At 36.7% G+C, this 22,429-nt stretch overlaps 1 protein-coding gene across 1 annotated transcript in view; it reads right to left on the bottom strand.

The window, feature by feature from the left end:
- GPR98 (G protein-coupled receptor 98) overlaps window positions 1–22,429 on the bottom strand; it is a 543,192-nt gene that overhangs the window by 465,382 nt on the left and 55,381 nt on the right. The window contains exons 12-21 of the mRNA XM_010831922.1: window positions 20,323–20,449; window positions 19,084–19,269; window positions 18,161–18,341; window positions 17,088–17,251; window positions 15,649–15,772; window positions 14,384–14,650; window positions 7,008–7,134; window positions 6,090–6,307; window positions 4,844–5,587; window positions 1,996–2,369 (exon numbers count right to left, since the gene is read on the bottom strand). Coding sequence (XP_010830224.1) covers window positions 1,996–2,369; window positions 4,844–5,587; window positions 6,090–6,307; window positions 7,008–7,134; window positions 14,384–14,650; window positions 15,649–15,772; window positions 17,088–17,251; window positions 18,161–18,341; window positions 19,084–19,269; window positions 20,323–20,449 — 2,512 coding nt within the window. The remainder of the gene's footprint in view (window positions 1–1,995; window positions 2,370–4,843; window positions 5,588–6,089; window positions 6,308–7,007; window positions 7,135–14,383; window positions 14,651–15,648; window positions 15,773–17,087; window positions 17,252–18,160; window positions 18,342–19,083; window positions 19,270–20,322; window positions 20,450–22,429) is intronic.

The following is a 22,429-nucleotide window of genomic DNA, read 5'->3' as shown; positions in this document are numbered from 1 at the left end:
AAAACAACACCAAGACAATCTATCAGGGGAAACTGTGAGACAAGCCAACACTAAAAACTTAGTATTGAGTTTAATGGCCCAGAAAGCTAGAAGAAGTGAAGTCACTCGTGGACTGTAGCCTACCAGGCTCCTCCGTCCATGGGATTTTCCAGGCAAGAATACTGGAGAGGGTTGCCATTTCCTTCTCCAGGGGATCTTCCTGACCCAGGGATCAAACCTGGGTCTCAGAGATATAGTAATGAACCTTGTCACACTCAGAGCTCTTTCCCCTTTGTGGGAAAAAGGGAAAGCCAGTGTATAAGTAGGCTTATAAATAATATAAGGAATTGAAAAGTGTGATCAGTGCTATGAAACAAGTAAAATTAGGTGAAGGGATGGAGACTGACCAGCTGGGAGAAGTGGGAGGATTACTTTAAATCAAAAAGTCTTCACTGAGATGTCTTTGGAGCTGAGACTCAAATGATTAATTCTGCGGATCTGGAATTAGAATGTTCCAGACAGAAAGGCTAGAAAGTGCGGAGACCCTGAGACTGGAACTAAAAGAAGGCAAGTCTGACCGAAACATGTTGACCGAAGAGGAGAATTAACATGAGAAGTCAGAGGCAGGTGCCAGGTCCTGAAGAGATATGAAGGTAAACTGATCTTACATGGTGCCAGAATGGTCCTCACAACCTGATGGAAGTCCCTTTGTCTTTTTAAAAATAAAGATGATATTGAAGATACAAGGGGGAAAGACAGAAGGTTAGAATTCACAAGACATAAGTTCAAATTCCAGTTCTTCCCATTGCCTCTTAGGAGCAAAAAAAGGAGGAGAAAAATTAATATTTATTAAAATGCTAGTAACTGCCAGGCTTTGAATCTGTTATTTGATCCTATCGCATTTAATTCAACTAGGGTTAGTTATTTTCTAAGGTCTCTAACCAGCCATTTCTAACTCTACTAAATGGAGAGAGTACTATTTGTTGCAGTACATTAAGAATTGTCGGAAAGTTGAACAAAAAACTTAACATGTAAAGTTCTTTGATGACTAAGCATCTAAAAGTACTATCATTAAAGATAAATACATTTCTCTTTTAAATCATAGGAGGACATTTGTCCTCCCTGTCTAGGATATTCTATTGCTGGTGTAAAAAAGGAGCACGTATTGAAGATCTCTTACGACTGTCACCAAAGAGTAGGAGGGGCAATAAAACACTCCAGGGAGCCAATAACCCCAATCTGAGCTACAGATGAGGCCTGTGACCTAGATATTTTTTCAAGTTCTACCCTTCAAATTTTTGTTAATTGCTTCAATTTATGTATGTACCCCTGTAAACCTACAAGAAAAACTTGCAAAGGGAACGCCTCTCTTGTTCGCTGGCATCCTTTCACGGACACTGAGCTGTTGCTGTCACACACAACACCTGTGAAGCAGTTTCACGCGATCTCACGTTACTGAGCAGGAAACCAAGATGATTACGAGTCTCTGAATGCTTGGAAAGGGCTGATAAGGATGGTAAAACTGCCTAATGAATTAGGCTGGCCAAGAGGGTGATAAGAAAGGCATTTACACTCAGCATGGAAGAACGTTGTAACTACCTAAGAATATTTCACATGTGGGGGGAAAAATATTAAAATATATACTTTAATAAAATTTCAATTATTCACAGATGCTTTCAATATATATTATTTCATTTACTTACCTGGTAACCAGAAAGTAAATTCCATGTGGAGTACAATTATACATTCTGTGAAAGGCATTAACTCTAAGGATAATTGCTAAAGCTGCACTTGCTACCTTATTATTACTTCTCTCTCCTCATTAAGCTTCTGATTCAAACTGTGAACTTACAAGAGCAAAGACCTTATAATTTACATTTTCACCACTGTCTATAGCATACTTCTGGGTCTAGTGTCAACACTCAAGCCATCTTACCAAATGAAAGAGAGTCCACTCCCAAACAAATCCACGTGATGAACTTTTTCACTCTGAAATTCACCAAGCTCACTACTTACCTCTGGTATACAGGCTCCTGTGAAACCAAACAAGCCATTGGCATTGTCACTTTTTTGTATTACCAATCTTGCTGTAGTATTCTCTTCGGAAAGGCGAGCTCCTCCATATACAGAAACTAGCTTAAGAATGAATAATTCTTCTCCTTCCTCTTCATTGTCATCTCTTGCAGAAATAATGAATGATTTGTTAGTTTCTCCCTGTCTGAATTCCAGATATCCAGAAACAGGATGCAAATCACTCTTGGCTGGCATGGCGTGAAGTTCATAAATTTCTTCAAGGGTCAATTTCCGCTCATAGGACCTCACATCCTGCATCAGGCCTGTAAATCTGTCGTTGCCATTCACTCCGGCCCCAATTCTCAACGTTCCTGGACCTGAAATTAGAAATGGGTTTAAATGCTACAATAACCACAATTGTACTAAATGACAAGTGTGATTCAGAAAGTGAAATGATTTTATTAAAAGGTCTTATTAGCTAAGCAAAGCTTTTGCATAACTAGAACACAAATAAAGGCTATTTTCTGTCAATATTATAATGAAAAATGAATCAGGAATCACTGGGATTTAAGACATTTTGTACCAAAGGATATGTTGTACATGTGTATGTATGTGTATATACAAATGTATGTGCATATATTAAGACAGACATTTCTTCCAGGAAATTTAAAAATTTCCTTGCACATCTAAGAATGGAATGATTCAACTCAGTCACAATTTTAAAACTTTAGTATTACTGTTCTTTGAGAACTTCAACTCTTGGTCTGTTAAAAAGTTATCTTGAGTTAAAGTTGTGAGAATTCAGCAAAAGAAATTCTTATGGACTAAATATAACTTTTTACCCAAACAATCAATGCAATAAATGCAGAAAAAGAAATATCCCTTTCTAGGAACTACAATTATATGAGTCTCGGGGACTTTTTCATGATAATAACAACATGCAGCTTAACTACATTACTACGTAGCAATAATAAACCCTTTCAAGAATTCAACAATTCTTATTTCTTTACTTATTCCCTCTAATAACTCAACTAAAATATTTATGGAAGATGAGAGTTTGGCAGTGATTTGGGATTGCCTCCATGCCTTCTCCAGTGGTTCTGGACTGACTGACACAGTGAAATGTCTACAACAGACAAAAATATAGATGAACTTCACACACACCATTGAACATACCTCAGACACTCAAGTGTACACACTGCTCAATCCTATTTACATAAATTTTAAAAACTAATGTTAGGCTCTTAGAAATGGCAATAGTAGCTGCTGGGCATGGTGGTGAGTCAATGACTAGCAAAGAGAAAATGAGAGGGTTTCTGGAAAAAAATATCTTGATGTGGGGACTGGTTATATGGAGTGCTGAAACTGATTCATTTAAAAATTTTAAAAAATTCATGTATCTGTACACTTATGTGTACTTTTATATATTTTATAATAAACATATAATACCCTGCATTTCATTCATAACCTAAATATATATATACACACTTTCTCCACTTTAAGTTACAAATTACATCAACAATGTAAGTTCCTTGCAGCAAGCTACACAGAGAAAAGAAACACCAGGTCTTACTTTCCCGTCTTTCCCATTCTCATTCTACCACCATGCGATGACCCAAAAAAATCAATGTTAACAAACATGTCTATATTCACAATCAAACGACAAAATTTAATGCCACAGAGCACTGTAAGCATAGTTCTTGAGGTTGAAATCAGCAGTGTGTATATGTTTTCTTTTGCCCATCTTCTTTTCTACTAGGAAAGAAAAAATACAACCAGATAGCTAATGCAGGAGGTTTCAGAAGGAAAGATAATCTGTTAAGATATCATACAAGCTCTGTTCTATTTTCCCATTGGGAAAAAAAAAAAACAGAACCAAATCACAGGATAGAGGGGCTGGGAGGGAATTGTGATTATAATAGAGATAAGTGATGTTTGGGAAGAAACATGCACACAAGTGTGTTTCTCAAGGAAACAGCATACTGTGGTCCAGCTTAAAGACAACAAAGATCCTCTCTATAAAGCACACCACAGAATTCACCACTTTAAAGCCTGTTACTTGAAACCTCTGTAATTGCTAGATTGCTTAATATAAGTTTCTTTTGACTCCTCTTTAATCGTATCTCCAGCATACTCTACTTCCAGAAATACTGAGCTGGTAGCAGTTTCCCCAGATTCAATATTCTATTTCACATTTCCATACCTTTGTTCTTTTCTCTATCTGGAATATCATGCCCAACTCTCCTACGACCACAGGAGGAATAAATGTTTCTTTCTACTTGGTAATTTTTTTTCTTTCTTCTTACCATGTGTTAGAGTGATCTGTTTGCATACCTTTCTCCCAGAGCCTATTTCAGCTACCTTCAAAGGCGGAGTCTCTGCCCAATTCATTTCTACAGTACCCAGCACAAAACTTATGGTCTTGGTAGACACACAGTTTTATTTAAAGAAATTATAAACCAAACACCAAGCAGATTTTTAAATACTAGCTAGGCCTTTTTTTTTGATTTAAGGAAAATCACTTTACAGAATTTTGTTGTTTTCTGTCAAACACCAACATGAATCAGCCACAGGTATACATATATTCCCTCTCTTTTGAACCTCCCTCCCCTCTCTCTCCCTACCCCACCCCTCTAGGTTGATACAGAGCCCCTGTTTGAGTTTCCTGAGACATACAGCAAATTCCCATTAGCTACCTATTTCACATACGGTAACATAAGTTTCCATGTTACTCTCTCCATACATCTCACCCTCTCCTCCCCTCTTCCCAGAAATACCTGCGAGGCTTTTAAGAAGTCAAAATTTTTCAAAACTCAAAATTCAGGGTCCTAATTGTGGAGATGACACTCACCATCAGTAATGGCCTCTCCTTTCAGACTCTTGATTCCTCTGGGCATTGCATTTCCATCAAGGTAGAATTCAATTATACCATCATCCAGGACAATTAGAAGATGCAGCCAAACATTTTCTTCCAAATATTTCATGACAGTGGTCTTGGCAACATATGTAGCATTGGAACCCAGAGTTTTGTAATGGAGGGAAAGTGTCACGTGGGATTCATTTGTGTGAATTTTTACCCCATAGTAGATGCCTCCATTACCATCATCCTTTGCTATAACAAATCCATTCGTATTGGGATTGGGCATTACCCAAGCTGAAAATGTGAAGTTGGCAATTGAGTTGTTCCTCGAGGGATGGTATTTTGGATTAACAGTTCCAAATGCACCCTCTAGTCCACTGAAGTACAATGCATCTGTCCCACTGTGGTGACGCCTCATGTGTGGCTGCAAATGCACGGAGCTGGGAAAAATTCCAGCCAGCAAAAAATCTGTCACCGGAGGCAAACCAGCAGTGAATTCACTAGACAATATTTCCCAGCCTACTCGTACATCACCAAAGGCACCCTGCTGTCTCAGAACAGTAAAGTTGGTGATATAAGACATAGCGTCTTCCGAGAGGACATCTTCTGCCACTTCTCTCTCTAGGCACTCCGGATCCAAGATGAAAACTCCAAAGGGATCATCATTGAATGGAATCATTACTGTCACCTGGAGGTTGGTTGCTGCCAGCTGGCCCCCAGGACCTGGGGACCCACCTGTAATGAAATCAGAATGAAAACTCAGAATTGAAAACACTTTCCAGTATAAAGTGAAGGCAAAAGGAATTTGTTTACCAAACTTCTCATTAAGTACTTTACTTGTTGATCAATGAACATGGTGTCACCATACAGCTTTCACCACATGTTCAAGGGTATTCACTATAATTTCATTAACAACCAGCTGAAAAGAGGATATTAAATAGAAAGACTTAATTCTCATGCTTAAAACCAAAATTGATGGGGACATTATTATTTAAATTAAGGTACAAAGGCCAAGCTTTTTAAGCTACCATGAATCTGTACTTTCTATCACCTATTACTGTTTTGTTTGAGATACTCTATTTGGTGTGAGGAAAAAATTTTATTTACAAGTTTGAGAATGGAAATAAGTTTCCATCCATAAAACTTCATTAGGTGCATTTTCTACCTAGCTCTAGCTATTTCAGCATAAAATATTAAACTTCAGTGGTAAAATAAAATAGATGGGAAAACACTGCACCTGAAATGTTTACAAGCTTTAAAATATAAAACTCGTTGAATTCAGGAATTTTGTCTGGAAAAGCATGGAGAATTATTGGTTTGGCTCCTTCTCCATCCAAAAAGTTAACAGTCCCTGAAGTTTCATAGAACTCTTGTCCAGGTTGCAAAGCAGAATCATTCTGAAAGAGCTGCCAAGCCACGGAAACATTGCCGAAGTGTCCCCAGTGCCTCAAAATCCTATAAAACAAAGTACAGAAAATTATTTCTTATGAAGAATGTGGAAGTGGCAAATCCAACTCTACTGAGAACTTTCTGTATTATCTCATAAATACACTTTGTCTGTTTATCATCTTTAATATAAACCAGCCAGCCAGTTCTTACTGAGCAACCATGAAGAATCTCATGGAAAAGGACAAATGAAGTAGAACCTTAAATAATAAAGAAAAGAATGCTTAAAAATCGTAACTAACAGATCCAAACTAATAGATAAATTCTAATAGATAAAATTCTATCTAGAATAGATAAATTCTTAGATAAATTCTAAGACAAATTCAATCAAAAATATTCAGATGAGAATTGACAAAAGTTCTTCAAAAGCAAAGCCCAGGGCAAGGGTAGGTACATATCACTTGAAAGAAGAAGTCCAGAAGACCATGGATAATTCAAGTCTCTGTGTTCTGATGAGGAACAAAAGTTGGGGTTAAGGAGGGTAAAAAGAAAAATTTCTCTTACCATCTAAAGTGTCAAGAGTTTTTTTAACAAGTGAAAACAGCATAAAGAAGTTTATGATTTAATCAGACAACCAACTCTGAAATTATTCCATTCATAGGCATATTTTTAAATTTTGAAAGATTAACTATGTTTCAAATTTTTACATATGTAAAGATTTTATTTTACTTTATTCAACTTTCAATTTGCCTTATGTAAACATGCTTACCAAAATGAATTAGTCTTTCCTTCTTCAACTGCTTTGTCTATGGGCTCCAAAGCAAAAATACCATTTGGGTCATCATTAGCTTCAATTATCACTGTAGCTATTGCATATGGATATACAACCGTATCACCTAAATTAAAAATGGAGGAGTCAAAATAACAAAAAAGTACTTAACTTACTGTTAAATTTGTATTTTTAAACTAAGAAACATCTTGTAATAAGGTTCAAATTCCAGGAGGAATTTACTCATTGAAGGTCATAAATAAATGAGAGAAAGAGATGCCTAAATAAGTTTAGTATGACTTGTCTCTGGGGAAATGTTTAATTACAGAAGAACTACTTTATTGAAAAACATACATGATATTTTTATAATAGGAATATCACTTCAATAGTTTAATTAGAAATTTAAAATATAGCTTTATCAAATTTCTAAATGTTGAGGTAGATTCATTTCGTAAAAAAATAATGAATTAAAGGATTACCCTATAAGATACATTAATTAGAATCACTGGCTTAAGTACTTCGATCTCTGCCTTCACATAGCAGAGTTTGATCTGTTCATACACAGAACAAAGCAATCTTTATGATGTTGAACATGATTTTTTTCTACTCCAATTCTTTCCACAGCCTGTTAACACTGTAATAGCCAATAAATTACGTGTCTTCTCACCAGTCCCTTGAGGTTCATAGCTTTTACTCTCCACTGCAGCTGTCACCTCTGTAACCAAAGTCGTCTTCATCTTTATTCACCTTTCATCACTCCTCGAGACCCAGCTCAAGCAACAACTCTTTTTGGGAATTTTTCCTTGAATTCCCAAGTTAAGTGCATCTCTGCTGTATTCCTACACCACTTCACACTTTGTCAATCTAACATAGTGATTATCACATTATACTAACACATACATACTGACACACACACTCACACACGTACACACACAATTCATTGTAAGTCCTTGGACAAATGCTTCTTCATCAACTTCATCTCCCAGCAGGGTGGAGGCTCAGTCACCGGTATTTATGAAAGTTTACTGAACGGATACAATTAAAACTTTGAAAATTAGATGAGGACAACACCTAAAACTAAACTTAGAGAAATGGACATGTGTGGCAAACCAGCCCATTATACGTAATTTATATACATATACAGCTGTACTTAACCATACTAGATAATTAGCCAATGAAAAAAGGAAGAAATAAAAAAGACAGACAGTAAGTTATATAAAATATCCTGATGTTACAGAGTAATAGAATAACTTAAAATATATCATAAAATCTAAAACAAAAACAAGCAAGCCTAATTTTGGTAGGGTTCTGCTTTCATGCACATTTGTGACACAATATGTCACAGCAAATATTGGAAATTGGTGGTATAGCAAATAATGGAAATAAAGGGAAACAGGAAGACACAAAAGAGAGAGTCAAAGGAATCAGGAGAATGACAAACAGCACAAACAAAAATTAAGCAATCTCTATTTTTTCACCATCTTCTTTCTGAGTATTTGCATGTAAGAGGCATGAGGCACACATGCACACAGAGGGTAAGGGACAGGGCACCACAGGAACCCAGCCCAAGGTTAGAGCTTGCTCAGGGGAAGAAGGACACCTCCAACAGAGAAAATCTTGGTGCTCGATGCTGGAGTCTGAGTGGAGTGGGAGGACATCCACGTGATGGAAGAGGGTTGGCCTGGAGCAGCAAGTGAGAACCCAAGTGTAGTAGAAAGGCCATCTTGTTTTAGCAAGGAGGTAAACAAAGCAATGGAAAGTGGTTACACATAAGTACATCATGAGAAACGCTGGGCTGGAAGAAGCACAAGCTGGAATCAAGATTGCCAGGAGAAATATCAATAACCTCAGATATGTAGATGACACCACCCTTATGGCAGAAAGTGAAGAGGAACTAAAAAGCCTCTTGATGAAAGTGAAAGAGGAGAGTGAAAAAGTTGGCTTAAAGCTCAACATTCAGAAAACGAAGATCATGACATCTCGTCCCATCACTTCATGGGAAATAGATGCAGAAACAGTGGCACACTTTTATTTTGGGGGGCTCCAAAATCACTGCAGATGGTGACTGCAGCCATGAAATTAAAAGATGCTTACTCCTTGGAAGGAAAGTTATGACCAACCTAGATAGCATATTCAAAAGCAGAGACATTACTTTGCCAACAAAGGTCCGTCTAGTCAAGGCTATGGTTTTTTCAGTGGTCATGTATGGATGTGAGAGTTGGACTGTGAAGAAGGCTGAGCGCCGAAGAATTGATGCTTTTGAACTGTGGTGTTGGAGAAGACTCTTGAGAGTCCCTTGGACTGCAAGGAGATCCAATCAGTCCATTCTGAAGGAGACCATCCCTGGGATTTCTTTGGAAGGAATGATGCTAAAGCTGAAATTCCAGTACTATGGCCACCTCATGCGAAGAGTTGACTCCTTGGAAAAGTCTCTGATGCTGGGAGGGATTGGAGCCAGGAGGAGAAGGGGACGACAGAGGATGAGATGGCTGGATGGCATCACTGACTCAATGGACGTGAGTCTGAGTGAACTCCAGGAGTTGGTGATGGACAGGGAGGCCTGGCGTGCTGCGATTCATGGGGTCGCAAAGAGTCGGACACGACTGAGCAACTGAACTGAACTGAACAGGCCAGTATCACTGATGAACACAGATGCAAAAATCCTCAACAAAATTCTAGCAAACAGAATCCAACAACATATTAAAAAGATCATGCAATATGACCAAATGGGCTTTATCCCAGGGAGGCAAGGATTCTTCAATATTCACAAAGCAATAGTGTGATACACATTAACAAATCGAAAGATAAAAACAATATGATTATCTCAATAGATGCAGAGAAAGCCTAACAAAATTCAACACCCATTTATGATTAAAAAAAAAAAATCTCCATAAAGCAGGCACAGAAGGAACACACCTCAACATAATAAAAGCCATATGTGATAAACCCACAGCAAACATTATCCTCAATGGTGAAAAATTGAAAGCATTTTCCCTAAAGTCAGGAACAAAACAAGGGTGCCCACTCTCACCACTACTATTCAACATAATTTTGGAAGTTTTAGCCACAGCAATCAGAAAAGAAAAAGAAATAAAAGGAATCCAGATTGGAAAAGAACAAGTAAAACTCTCACTGTTTGCAGATGACATGATCCTCTACATAGAAAACCCTAAAGACTCCACCAGAAAATTACTAGAGCTAATCAATGAATATAGTAAAGTTGCAGGATATTAATACACAGAAACCCCTTGCATTCCTATACACTAACAATGAGAAAACAGAAAGAGAAATTAAGAAAACAATCCCATACCATTGCAATGAAAATAAAATACTTAGGAATAAATTTACCTAAAGAAACAAAAGACCTATATGTAGAAAACTATAAAACACTGATGAAAGAAATCAAAGACGACACAAATAGATGGAGAAATATACCATGTTCATGGATAGGAAGTATCAATATAGTGAAAATATACTACCATATATAAATATATGTGAAATATATTTATACATATAAATATATATGTATATATTCATATACATATAAATATATATGTATATATTCATATACATATAAATATAGTGAAAGTATACTTTGAGTATACTACCCAAAGCAATCTATAGATTCAATACAATCCCTATCAAGATACCAACGGTATTTTTCACAGAACTAGAACAAATAATTTCACAATTTGTATGGAAACACAAAAAAATTCAAATAGCCAAAGCAATCTTAAGAAAGAAGAATGGAACTGGAGGAATCAACCTGCCTGACTTCAGGCTATACTACAAAGCTACAGTCATCAAGACAGTATGGTACTCGCACAAATATGGAAATATAGATCAATAGAACAAAATAGAAAGCCCAGAGATAAACCCATACACCTATGGATACCTATGTTTGACAAAGGAGGCAAAAATATACAAGGAAGAAAAGATAATGTCTTTAACAAGTGGTGCTGGACAATCTCTTTAACAAGTGGTCAACTACCTGTAAAAAATGAAACTAGAACACTTTCTAACACCATATACAAAAATAAACTCATAATGGATTAAAGATCTAATATAAGACCAGAAACTATAAACTCCTAGAAGAAAACACAGGCAGAACACTCTGACATTAATCACAGCAGGATCCTCTATGACCCACCTTCCACAGTAATGGACACAAAAGCAAAAATAAACAAATGGGACCTAATTAAACTTAAAAGCTTTTCCACAATGAAGGAAACTATAAGCAAGGTGAAAAGACAGCCTTCAGAATGGGAGAAAATAATATCAAATGAAGCAACTGACAAACAATGAATCTCAAAAATATACAAGCAGCTCATGTAGCTCAGTACCAGAAAAATAAATGACCCAATCAAAAAAATGGCTAAAGAACTAAACAGACATTTCTCCAAAGAAGACATACACACGGCTAACAAACACATGAAAAGATGCTCAACATCACTCATTATCAGAGAAATGCAAATCAAAACCACAATGAGGTACCATCTCACGCTGGTCAGAATGGCTGCTATCAAAAAGTCTACAAACAATAAATGCTGGAGAGGGTGTGGAGAAAAGGGAACCCTCTTACACTGTTGGAGGGAATGCAAACTAGTACAGCCACTATGGAGAACAGTGTGGAGATTCCTTAAAAAACTGGAGATAGAACCGCCATACGACCCAGCAATCCCACTGCTGGGCATACACACCGAGGAAAGCAGAATTGAAAGAGACACATGTACCCCAATGTTCATTACAGCACTGTTTACAATAGCCAGGACATGGAAGCAACCTAGATGTCCATCAGCAGATGAATGGATAAGAAAGTTGTGGTACATATACACAATGGAATATCACTCAACTATTAAAAATGCATTTGAGTCAGTTCTAAGGAAGTGGATGAAACTGGAGTCTATCATACAGAGTGAAGTAAGTCAGAAAGAAAAACACCAATACAGTATATTAACGCATATATATGGAATTCAGAAAGATGGTAACAACAACTCTATATGTGAGACAGCAAAAGAGACACAGATATAAAGAACAGTCTTTTGGACTCTGTGGGAGAAGGTGAGGGTGGGATGATTTGAGAGAATAGCACTGAAACATGTATATTACCATATGTGAAAAAGATCACCAGTCCAAGCTTGATGCATGAAACAGAGCACTCAAAGCCAGTGTACTGGGCCAACTCAGAGGGATGGGATGGGGAGGGAGGTGGGAAAGGGGTTCAGGACAGGGGGACACATGTACACCAGTGGCTGAGTCATGTCAACGTATGGCAAAACCACCAAATATTGTAATTAGCCTCCAATTATAATAATTAATTAATTAAAAAAATAACGATAAAGGGAGCTGGATTTCTCATCACCAGAGGACAGAGGGATAAATAGGAAAACAGAGAAAACTAGAACAAGCCCTGTGATACTAGATACAATGGCCTTCAATATATACAGCTGGGTACAGAACTACAGATGTTAATGTGTGTGTGTATATATTGAGGGGCTTTCCTGGGGGCTCCAAGGCAAAGAATCCACCGCCAAGGCAGAAGACATGGGTTCGATCCCTGGGTCAGGAAGCTCCCCTGAAGAAGCAAGTGGCAACCCACTCCAGTATTCTTGCCTGGGAAATCTCTTGGACAGAGGAGTCTGGCAGGCTACAGTCCATGGGGTCGCAAAGAGTCAAACACAACTTAGCGACTACACAACAACGACAAATATATATATAGGGACAGTCAAAAAGTTCATTCATGTTTCTCCGTAACTTTACAGAAAAACCTAAACAAACTTGTTAGCTCACCCAGTACACAAATGCATACAGACATACATGCATTCCCTGTCTCTGAAAGTGGGCCTAGGAGGAGAATAGCCTAAGAAGCAATTCCCACACCTAGTATTCAGGTTCTGGTTTCTAAACAGCATTCTGCACTGAAAGGAGTCAGGGCTTCTTGAAACAAATGACTGATTCCAGGGTTTTGACAGGAAAAGTACCAGATGAGTATGGAACAGCTTGCTGTGCCAGGAAGTAAGAAAATGCTCAAAGAATAATAGGAACATGTCAAAAAGACAAGAAAGTCATTTTAACAGACCACCCCTAGCCAAACCTGGGATAATCTGACCTTCAAAGTAAACAATCATAGTGAAATATAACCCACTGCATTAAATAGAAATCATAAGCCCATACTGACAAATAAATGTCAATGAAAAAATTTAAAGTTTGATGAGTAACAGGACAGTTATGTAGTTCTAAAGTACTTCTCCCACAAAATTTGTATTAAAAACAAAGGAACAAAAAGTACAGTAGAGAAGCCTGGCAATCACCACATAAATTGTGGTCAAAATAGACCTGGTAGTAAAGGGACAAAATAGAAATCTGTGCCAACAGAAGGGATGTGATGGGAACACAGAATTCTTCTTCGCAATTCCTGCCAAGGATGCAAAACCTGAACCTAATAATGAGGAACATCAAACCAACCAAAATGAAGGACATTCGACTAAATAACTGCCCTGTAACTTTCCATACTATAAAGGTCACGTAAGCCAAGGAAAGACGGAGTATTTCAGACTGAAGAGATTAAAGACACACAGCAATTAAACGCAATGCATGATGTGGGAAAGGATCATTTCGCTCAAAAGGACACTAAGGGAAAACTGGAGAAATCTGAATGGGGTCTGAGGCAATGATTGTATTAATCTCCTGCTTTTAATGGTTATATTGTGGTTATGTAGGAAAATGTCTTGTATATATGAAAAAACACACTTGCATAATCAGGGATGATAGAGTATCATGTCTTCAACTTACTAGAAAAGATTAAGGAAAAAATAGCTCTGTGCACTCTTAAAAGAATAAAACAATTACCAAAAGAAGCTATAGCCCCTCTAATTTACTAAAGATAGGGGCAAAACATTCTGCTTCAGTTACAGTATAGAGAAGAGGGAAAAGTCTATCTTTCCCCCTTGCAAACTGTCACACACTGTGATTATGGCTACAGAGAATTATCAGTCAGTTGGGCTCAGTCACCTGCAGAATACAGCTTCCCAACCACTATGCCCGGTGCCCTGGTAGGAGGGAAAAGTCTACAGGATAATAACGCCCTAAGTCCTTGAGTGACTAGGAAAGACTTCGGGTAGTTTCAGCTAGAAGATTTCAATTTCTCATATAATAACATAATTTTCTGTGTGTGCTATTTGTGAAAAAAGATTAAAAATAATGACATAGAGTATACCAGGTACACAAAGTTTCAACACATGTATTCTTTTACCCCTTCCCTCAAGAAATCAGTGAAACAATTTTGCTCTTGAACATTCACAGGTGACAGTGAAGTACTTAATGCCATCTTGTAAAAGAACTGAAACAACACTCTGCCATAAATATAATTTATTTACCTGTTGAGTTAAAGAGGATTATATAAAAGGGCTCATCTGTTTCTGGGATATCATCTTCCATAATGAATACAGATATGTTCTGCTCTCTACTTCCAACTGCAAAAACGAGCATTTCTCCTTTTTCAATGGGAACAAAGTCTCCCTCTCTGGCAGTAGCCTCCCCATCCATGGTAGCATATTGGACGGTGCAGGGAACATCAACAGATCCATTTCTGAGAACTTTAAAGTCAGCAGTCTCACCTTCCCGAACCCTCACTACACGAGGCTCTAAAATATTCACAAAGAAAAGAAGGAACGTGTGAGCTTTTCTGATTCCATCTACATATTATCAGATTGCACATTTCTCCCTGCCCACCACAAGAAATGCCCTCCACTGAGTCTTTGCTGAAAGACAGCTGTGATTCCAATGCCTACATGAGGTCTCCTCTAATTACTCTGAGTCAGTGGCTTTCCTCTTGCCTTGATTCCTACAAAATCCATTGTCTGCAACTCCCAATTTGTCAGTAAACTGTATACTATCTGGAATCCTCTGCTTACTGTTTCATAGAATTCATTTCTAAACTTGGATCATAAACTTTTTTTTGAAAATAGGCCCAGATACCTTCCACATCTTCTACAGGGTTAATAGAAGACTGAACACAGGACTAATTCATTAAGTACATGTTAACTGAAGGTTAAAACATAAATCGATAAAATTCAAGAGGTTTACGAGTTCTACAGTTCCAAATTGAACAGCCTGCAAAAAATGATTTAAGGAAGAATAAGATACCAATAAATTAGATACCAAATAAAACTAAAAGATGTCTCCAGTGGCAAAGACAGTTGTAAAGAAAGCATTCAAGTGGAAAAAATGGGGAAACCTTAATTTACATGTTAATTTATATGTCCATGAAATTAACAGTAATTATAGTAAGTAACCATTCATTAAGTACAATACACAAACCCTGAACTGTCTTCACTACTTCCCTGTGTACTGGAAGAGGTAACATGGAAGAGTGTTCATTTTTGCCAAAGGAAAGAAAATACCTTGAAATTTAAAAGAGGAAAACAAAGCTAACAAAATAGTACTTAATTTTTCCTTCAGAATCCTTAAAAATATCTGTTAAAATGTCAAAGAGATTGAATAATGGTCAAATTATGAAATCCTATTTAAACATGTATCAATTATGCTTTATTGAAAATGTTCACTTAAAACAATTATTGAAAAAAGCATCCTTACACTGTTCAAGAAAGATAAACTCACTCAAATAAGAAAGCAATACCACCTGCAAAATAAATGGGGTCATCATTTCTTCTAATCCTCAGAGTAGCAGTAGTTATATTTCCTATTTTAGCTCCTCCAGTGGCATTAAGTAGGGTAATGGTAAATTCCTCCATTTCCTCTGGAATCTTTTGGGAAAATGTTACACATGCTTTTTAGTCAGGTGATCTGTACAAATAATTCCACTACATATACCTAAATTGTTTCATCTCTAAAAAAAAACCTTTATTAATAACAGTATTAACGTTCATTTCCACTTCTGAGCAGAACCACCCTAAATTATTCAAGTAAGAATCAGAACCCTTCAAAATTTTAACATGCATTCATCCAAACAGCCACCTTATTTTGACTCACAATAAAATGTAATGGAAATAGAGATATTTTTGCCTTACGCAAATTAAAAAGAGAAATACTACATAGCTTAAGATTTTTCTGTAAGAAAATGGGCTATATGTTGTTTTTAAGGAAAAATGGTGAAACAGAAAAATAACTTCTGGACACATTTAGAACAGAAATCATAATAGTAACAAAGGTTCAGTTAGCTTTCAAAGGCCCCTTATAAACTTTAAGTTTCACAGAAGTGCATCACAAAGACCTCATTCCACTGTCCTAACAAGGTGAGATTCCCCACATCTCTGAGCCTATATGCCTCCCCACGTGGACTCTGTTTAGCTTTCTCCTCATCCGTGTGACTTAGTCTTCTCCGCATCCTAAAACGGAAGAGTGTTGGAATTTTGTCTCTGGAGGCAGGAGTGTGAGGGAAAGGAGACAGGTTTCCATACCTATTTGAAGTGCAATTCCCCTCAGAAAGGTCCATTCCATTATTACTAAGTTTTTTCTCTGCGTTACGCTGAGTCCACCATCCACCTGGACCAATGTCCTGCAAGTGCACCCTAGTGTACTCTGTAGACAGCACTCTCATTCTCAAAGGGCCTTGAGTACAAACCGAGCGCTTGACAACCTCTCTCACAGCATGAATCTCTAATATTTGACACCTACGCAGTGTCACCAGCGACTATCAATCAGTTCTAAAAGTTAAAAATGCCCATAGGGGAACCAAAAATAACATTTCTACTTTGATTTGTGTGTGTGTGTGCGCTCAGTCACTCGGTCATGTCCGACTCTCTGTGACCTCACGAACTATCGCCCACCAGCCTCCTCTGCCCATGGGATTTTGCCAGCAAGAACACAGGAGAGGGTGTCATTTACCACTCCAGGGGATCTTCCCGATCCAGGAATCAAACTGGCATCTCTGGCATCTCCTGCATTGGTTGGCAGATTCTTTACCACTGAGCCACCTAGAAATCACTTTGGTTTATAGTTAAGACATTATACCTGAGTTCTTTATCACATACTCTCATGGCAAAGTATTACCAGATGTTTAATATTCAATAAAAAAAATAACTATTAAACAACAGTAAGAGTTAAACATGTAACATTTACCTCATCTGGAAGGGAGTAAATGGTGATATTTTTTAAAAATTCCTGGTCTCCAAAGAAAATAGTTCCTCGGACAGGAAACACATCGTGTGTAAAATCTGGACTAACAACCCATGATACATTAACATCACCAAAGGTGCCTCGATTTCTTATCACACCATAAACAGCTGTGAAATACAAATGGGTACAACACACATGATCACATATTAAACAATTTTAAAATGATGAGTAAAGAAAGTGGTCAAAGAGAAGTAAAAATAAGCCCCCTTTTTAATAAAAATCAATCATTTGCTTAGCCCAGCCTCAAGGTATATATAAATTAACCCAGTCTTTCCTCTATAGCCATACAATTGATAAAATTAACGGACTCAATCTTTGCTACCACAGTCTGAGATCTTAAAAGTCACTCAGCACAGGGAACAGAATGGTGTCTAGGTACATCTATCACAAAGTCCTATAAGGGTATTTGGTAAAGACAGTCAGAGAAAGCTGCACACTCAGAAACGATTTTCTTATCCAGACAGACATGGCTCTAAAGATAAATTACGTCTCATTTCACGCCACTGCAAGAGTTCCCCAGATGTAACTCTCAGTTTCACAGCTTTTCCTATTTGACTCAACCCATTCTTTTGAATGCTTGAGTTCTACTGCATTCGGTCAATGGAAATCAAAATATAACTGTAATGTGTGTGTTAGCCACTCAATCGTATCTGACTCTTTGTGACCCCATGAACTATAGCCCACCAGGCTCCTCTGTCCATGGAATTCTTCAGGCAAGAATAATGGAGTGGGTAGCCATTCCCTTCTCCAGAGGATCTTCCCAACCCAGGGACTGAACCAGGTCTCCTGCACTGCAGACAGATTCTTTACCATCTGAGCCACCATCATCATAATACTGCATAAGAAATAAAAATTACAATCTTAAATATGATTTTTAAAACACTAATTTCTACACCATGTGTAATTTAAAGCAGCTGGACAACTAAAAATAACTATCTACTAAAGAAATAAATTTAAAAACACCAAATTTTTTCTTCAGTAAAGAGTAATGGAATATAAGGAGTAGAATACATTACCACTATAGGTATTGTCTCCTTTACTTTCATTTATCGTAACAATTAGATCATCAGAAACAAATTCTATAATCCCATGAGGATCATCATTTTTTAGAATTGTTATGTTGACAACTGTAGCACTTCCCAACTTGCTTTCCCGTTCACCGTGGCTGGTGAGGACCACCCAATAACGTTCATCCAACTAAAGTGAGCATGTCAAATTAGGAAAAATAAAAAGTTGAAATTTTCAGAGCAAATAAAAATATATATTCAAAAATATTAATACCATCAATTTTTCACAACGATGCACTCACTGAAAAAAACAAAGCTGATTTTTTTTAATTTTTAACATTTTTCCATCAATTAAGAGAGATATCAGGTATAAATATACATTATTCAAAAACGGAAAAGACAAATCACGTTACTACATTAAAATAGTAAGGAGACTGGATCTTATAATGATGTTCCAGTCATTTAAACTAATAAAATTAAATTAATTTAAAAGTTACATATGCAATGATGTACATACATAACGGAACAATATCTGGTTCTCTTAATATATTTAAAACTTAAATTTATTTTCTTTAAAAGAGTAATTTTACAGAAAAATTTCTTCAGTTTGAAACCACATCCTGAAAGTTCAGTCAATACAGATTATATAAAACAATGTTTAACATATATAAAGCTAAAAGGAGACGAAAACTCATAAGTTTCAGATTGGGCTATCATTTTATGTAAGAATGGACAATTCAAATTGGTATGACTCTTACTTTGCTTTTGAAGCTTGTTTTTTAGTTTCCAAACATAAGTATACTTCTCTTTATCTTTTCTTGCCTGCTTCCTTTCCTGTATTTCCTTGCCAACATTCAAACTATTTATGTTCATAACACAGTAGATATTATCAACTTTCCACAAAGGCACAAGAGAAAAATAAAATCCCATACCTCTGGTATCCCATCCAATCTTGACAGCAAGGTGATTACAATCTCCCTTTCCCCAGGTTTAAATTCCAGTACTCCTGTGTTGCCATAGAATTCATTGCTATCTCTTGGCTCTATTCGATAGTGTAGGAACTGCTTAACCAGTGCTCCCCTATATCGGATGATGTGGAGCTCTACAGATTCTCCTTCCTTAAAAAAAAATTTCACAAAATTCAAAAAGATACATGCACCCCAATGTTCATGGAAGCATTATTTATAACTGCTAAGATAAAAGAGCAACATAAGTGTCCATCAACAGATGAATGGTAAAGATGTGATGTGTGTGTGTGTGTGTGTGTGTGTGTGTGTGAATGAATACTACTCAGTCATCAAAAAGAAAGAAATTTTGCCATTTGCCAAATGGCTTCCCTGGTGGCTCAGATGGTAAAGAATCTGCCTGCAATGCAGGAGACCCAGGTTTGAGCCCTGGGTTGAGAAGATCCCCTGGACAAGGGAATGGCAACCCACTCCAGTATTCTTGCCTGGAAAATCCCATGGACAGAGGAGCCTGGCAGGCTACAGGCCACGGGGTCACAAAGAGTGGGACACAACTGAGCAACCAACACACAACGTGAATGGGCATAGAGGGCATTATGCTAAGTGAAGTAAGTCAGACAGAAAGACAAATAATGTACGATATCACGTAAACGTGGAATCTAAAAATACAACAAACTAGCGAATATAACAAAAAAGAAGCAGGCTCATATACAGAGAACTAGCGGTTACTAGTGGAGTGAGGGCAATAGAGGGGTCGGGATAGGGGGTAAAAACTACTGGCTATAAGAGAGGCTCAAGGACAAAGTGTACAGCGTGGGGAATATAGACGAGATTGCTCAATAGTGTAAATGGAAAGTACTTTTTCAAAACTGCATTAAAAAAAAATAATCCCACACTCTGAATTCAGACTGAACAGGTTTGCATCACAACTTTAAGCAATTTGTGTAAGGCTCAGCTAGAAGTGCCAATGTGTCTCTTTCACACTGAAATATAGCACAGACTGCTTAGAACAGTGACTAGAACATAACAGATCGTAATTACATGTTATCTATATGATGATACCAATAATAATGATGATGACTATGTTCCTGCCAGTAAAGTACCATATAAAGGATAGGGAAAAAAGTCAACAGAAGTTCAAATCCTTTGAAATTTCTCTTCTGAGGTTGTGAGTACAGAACAGATTGAAATCTCTTTCATACTTACTTTTATAATATAGGGTCCTCTGGAAGCAGGAGAAAATTCAAAAACTCCCCCAGGATCATCATTTTCCAAAATAATTAGGTCACGGCTTGTATATCCAGATTTCAGCACTTGGTTTTCCACACTGACCCTGGAGAAAACAGTGAGGGGAAAGGTATCCACTAACTATAGACTTACTTCTGAATTTGAAGTCTTACTTACAATATTTATAACACTTTCAGATAATGGATATGAAGGTTATTAGAAGTTAAAACTTAAACTAAATTTAAGTATATTAAAATCACATAAGATCAAAACAGTGTCACTGATAACACTTATGGGAGAACTCCTCTTTCTGAATTCATTATATCTTTTATATTTGATTGAAAACAAACACTGCATATATATATTAAAAATACAGTAATTGAAAGTTTAAATATATTTTATAAAGTAGTATCAAATTTATAGACTTGTTTCCAGTTTTAGAGAAATTTAACTTGTAATACATAGTTTTAAAGTAATTTAAATAAAATTCCTTAAATTTTACATACACTTGAATTTGTTTTTTAAAAACTCATTACATAAGATTATACTAATTGAATACAAGTTGGATAACTGCTTGGACTAAAGCAAGACACACTGACCAAAAAATAAAGTTGTGATTAGATTTTAGAAATATTTCATGACCTTCAGTATGATTCTGTTCACCCTGACTTTAACCTTATGCTTTTTCTTTTATTATAAAAGAAATATTATAAATAATAAATATAAATAGATAATATTTCTTTTATAGTAAAAGAAAAAGTAGGACATCATGAAAAATGGAATGGAATGGATCTGAAATATATGATATGCTATAGCAATTCCTATACAAATCTCAAAAGAATATATTAAAACAAGATGCTTTTTTTATTTCTGGTTTTTATGTTCAATCTATAATTAAAATGATCAAACGGACTAGAACTGTAAGGCTCTGAGGGTTTAAAAGCCAGCATACTCTGAGAATTCTCAGTCCCACAAGCTCTTCTAAACCTTTCCAAATGTCACGTTCTATTGAATCAAAAAGTACCCTGATCAAACCTCAAAATTACAATGCAGCCACAATTAATATGTAGAAAGAACAGCACACTTCCTGTGTAACAGAGAATCTGAATTAACATCCTTCCCCAGTTTTTGGAAATCTGCCAACCAATACCTAGCATACTAGTGGCCACAGAAGATATAATCAAAATAATAAGGCAGTTAGGCTTTTTCTACTATTATTATTATTTTCATAGTAAATTTGCCCATATTTCATTTAAATGAATATTTTTATTAATTAAAACTTCCTATGTCCATATAAGCTGAGACAAAAACAGGATCAGAATGAATATAAAAATCCATTCTGAGCATTAAACAAATGAACTTATTTTTAAGCTTTCTTAAAAAAAGCTACCCTTTTGGAAAAAAGGCAAAGTTTTGAAAAGTTCTTTACACAACAACAAAGAGAATGCAGGCAAGAAACTGCTTAAACGCACTCAAAAATCAATGGAAGAAATGAGCGCTCTGCTTCTGAATTCTTTGTGAAACAACCACAAGATTCACAAAAGATGTTAAGTAAGAATGGCACAAGCAAAGGACACTAATTGTTTTCTTGGTTATACATACACTATCAGGAAAGCTAAAATTTTTAAGTTCTTCAAAATATGTAATTACATAAATCCTCAAAATTTTTATCAGCTATCTTAATAGTATTCGTAATTTAAAACTAACACACACACACACAAAACCTTCAGCTAAGCTTATCATTAGAAGATAAATGGACACACAAAGCATGTACAAGCAGGTGGACAAGCGAACTTTCCCAGGGCTGGCAGTCATGCAGAACCGAAGCCTTGTCCAAAACACTGGCATGCAAAAACAAAATGTTGAATCACCGCAAACCAGACATTCTTCGGTACACTTACCCAAAGAACACGACAAACCTTTCGGTTTCTACCCTGTCAACCAACACAGAAGACAGTGTGTGTGGGGCAGGGGAGAGGGGGAAGGGAGACAGTATTTGCCAAAACTTCACTAATGCTGCTAGAAATGGGAATGGCAGGGTAAAAATAAAGCTCAAGAAAGCCTTTCTTTTCTGCCCCTGCCCCCT

Source organism: Bison bison, unplaced genomic scaffold (assembly GCF_000754665.1).
Source record: "Bison bison bison isolate TAMUID 2011002044 unplaced genomic scaffold, Bison_UMD1.0 scf7180017864533, whole genome shotgun sequence".
NCBI classification, from domain to species: Eukaryota; Metazoa; Chordata; class Mammalia; order Artiodactyla; family Bovidae; genus Bison; species Bison bison.
The sequence above is the reverse complement of the archived record's forward strand: the minus strand, read 5'-3'. Positions and strand labels throughout refer to the sequence as shown.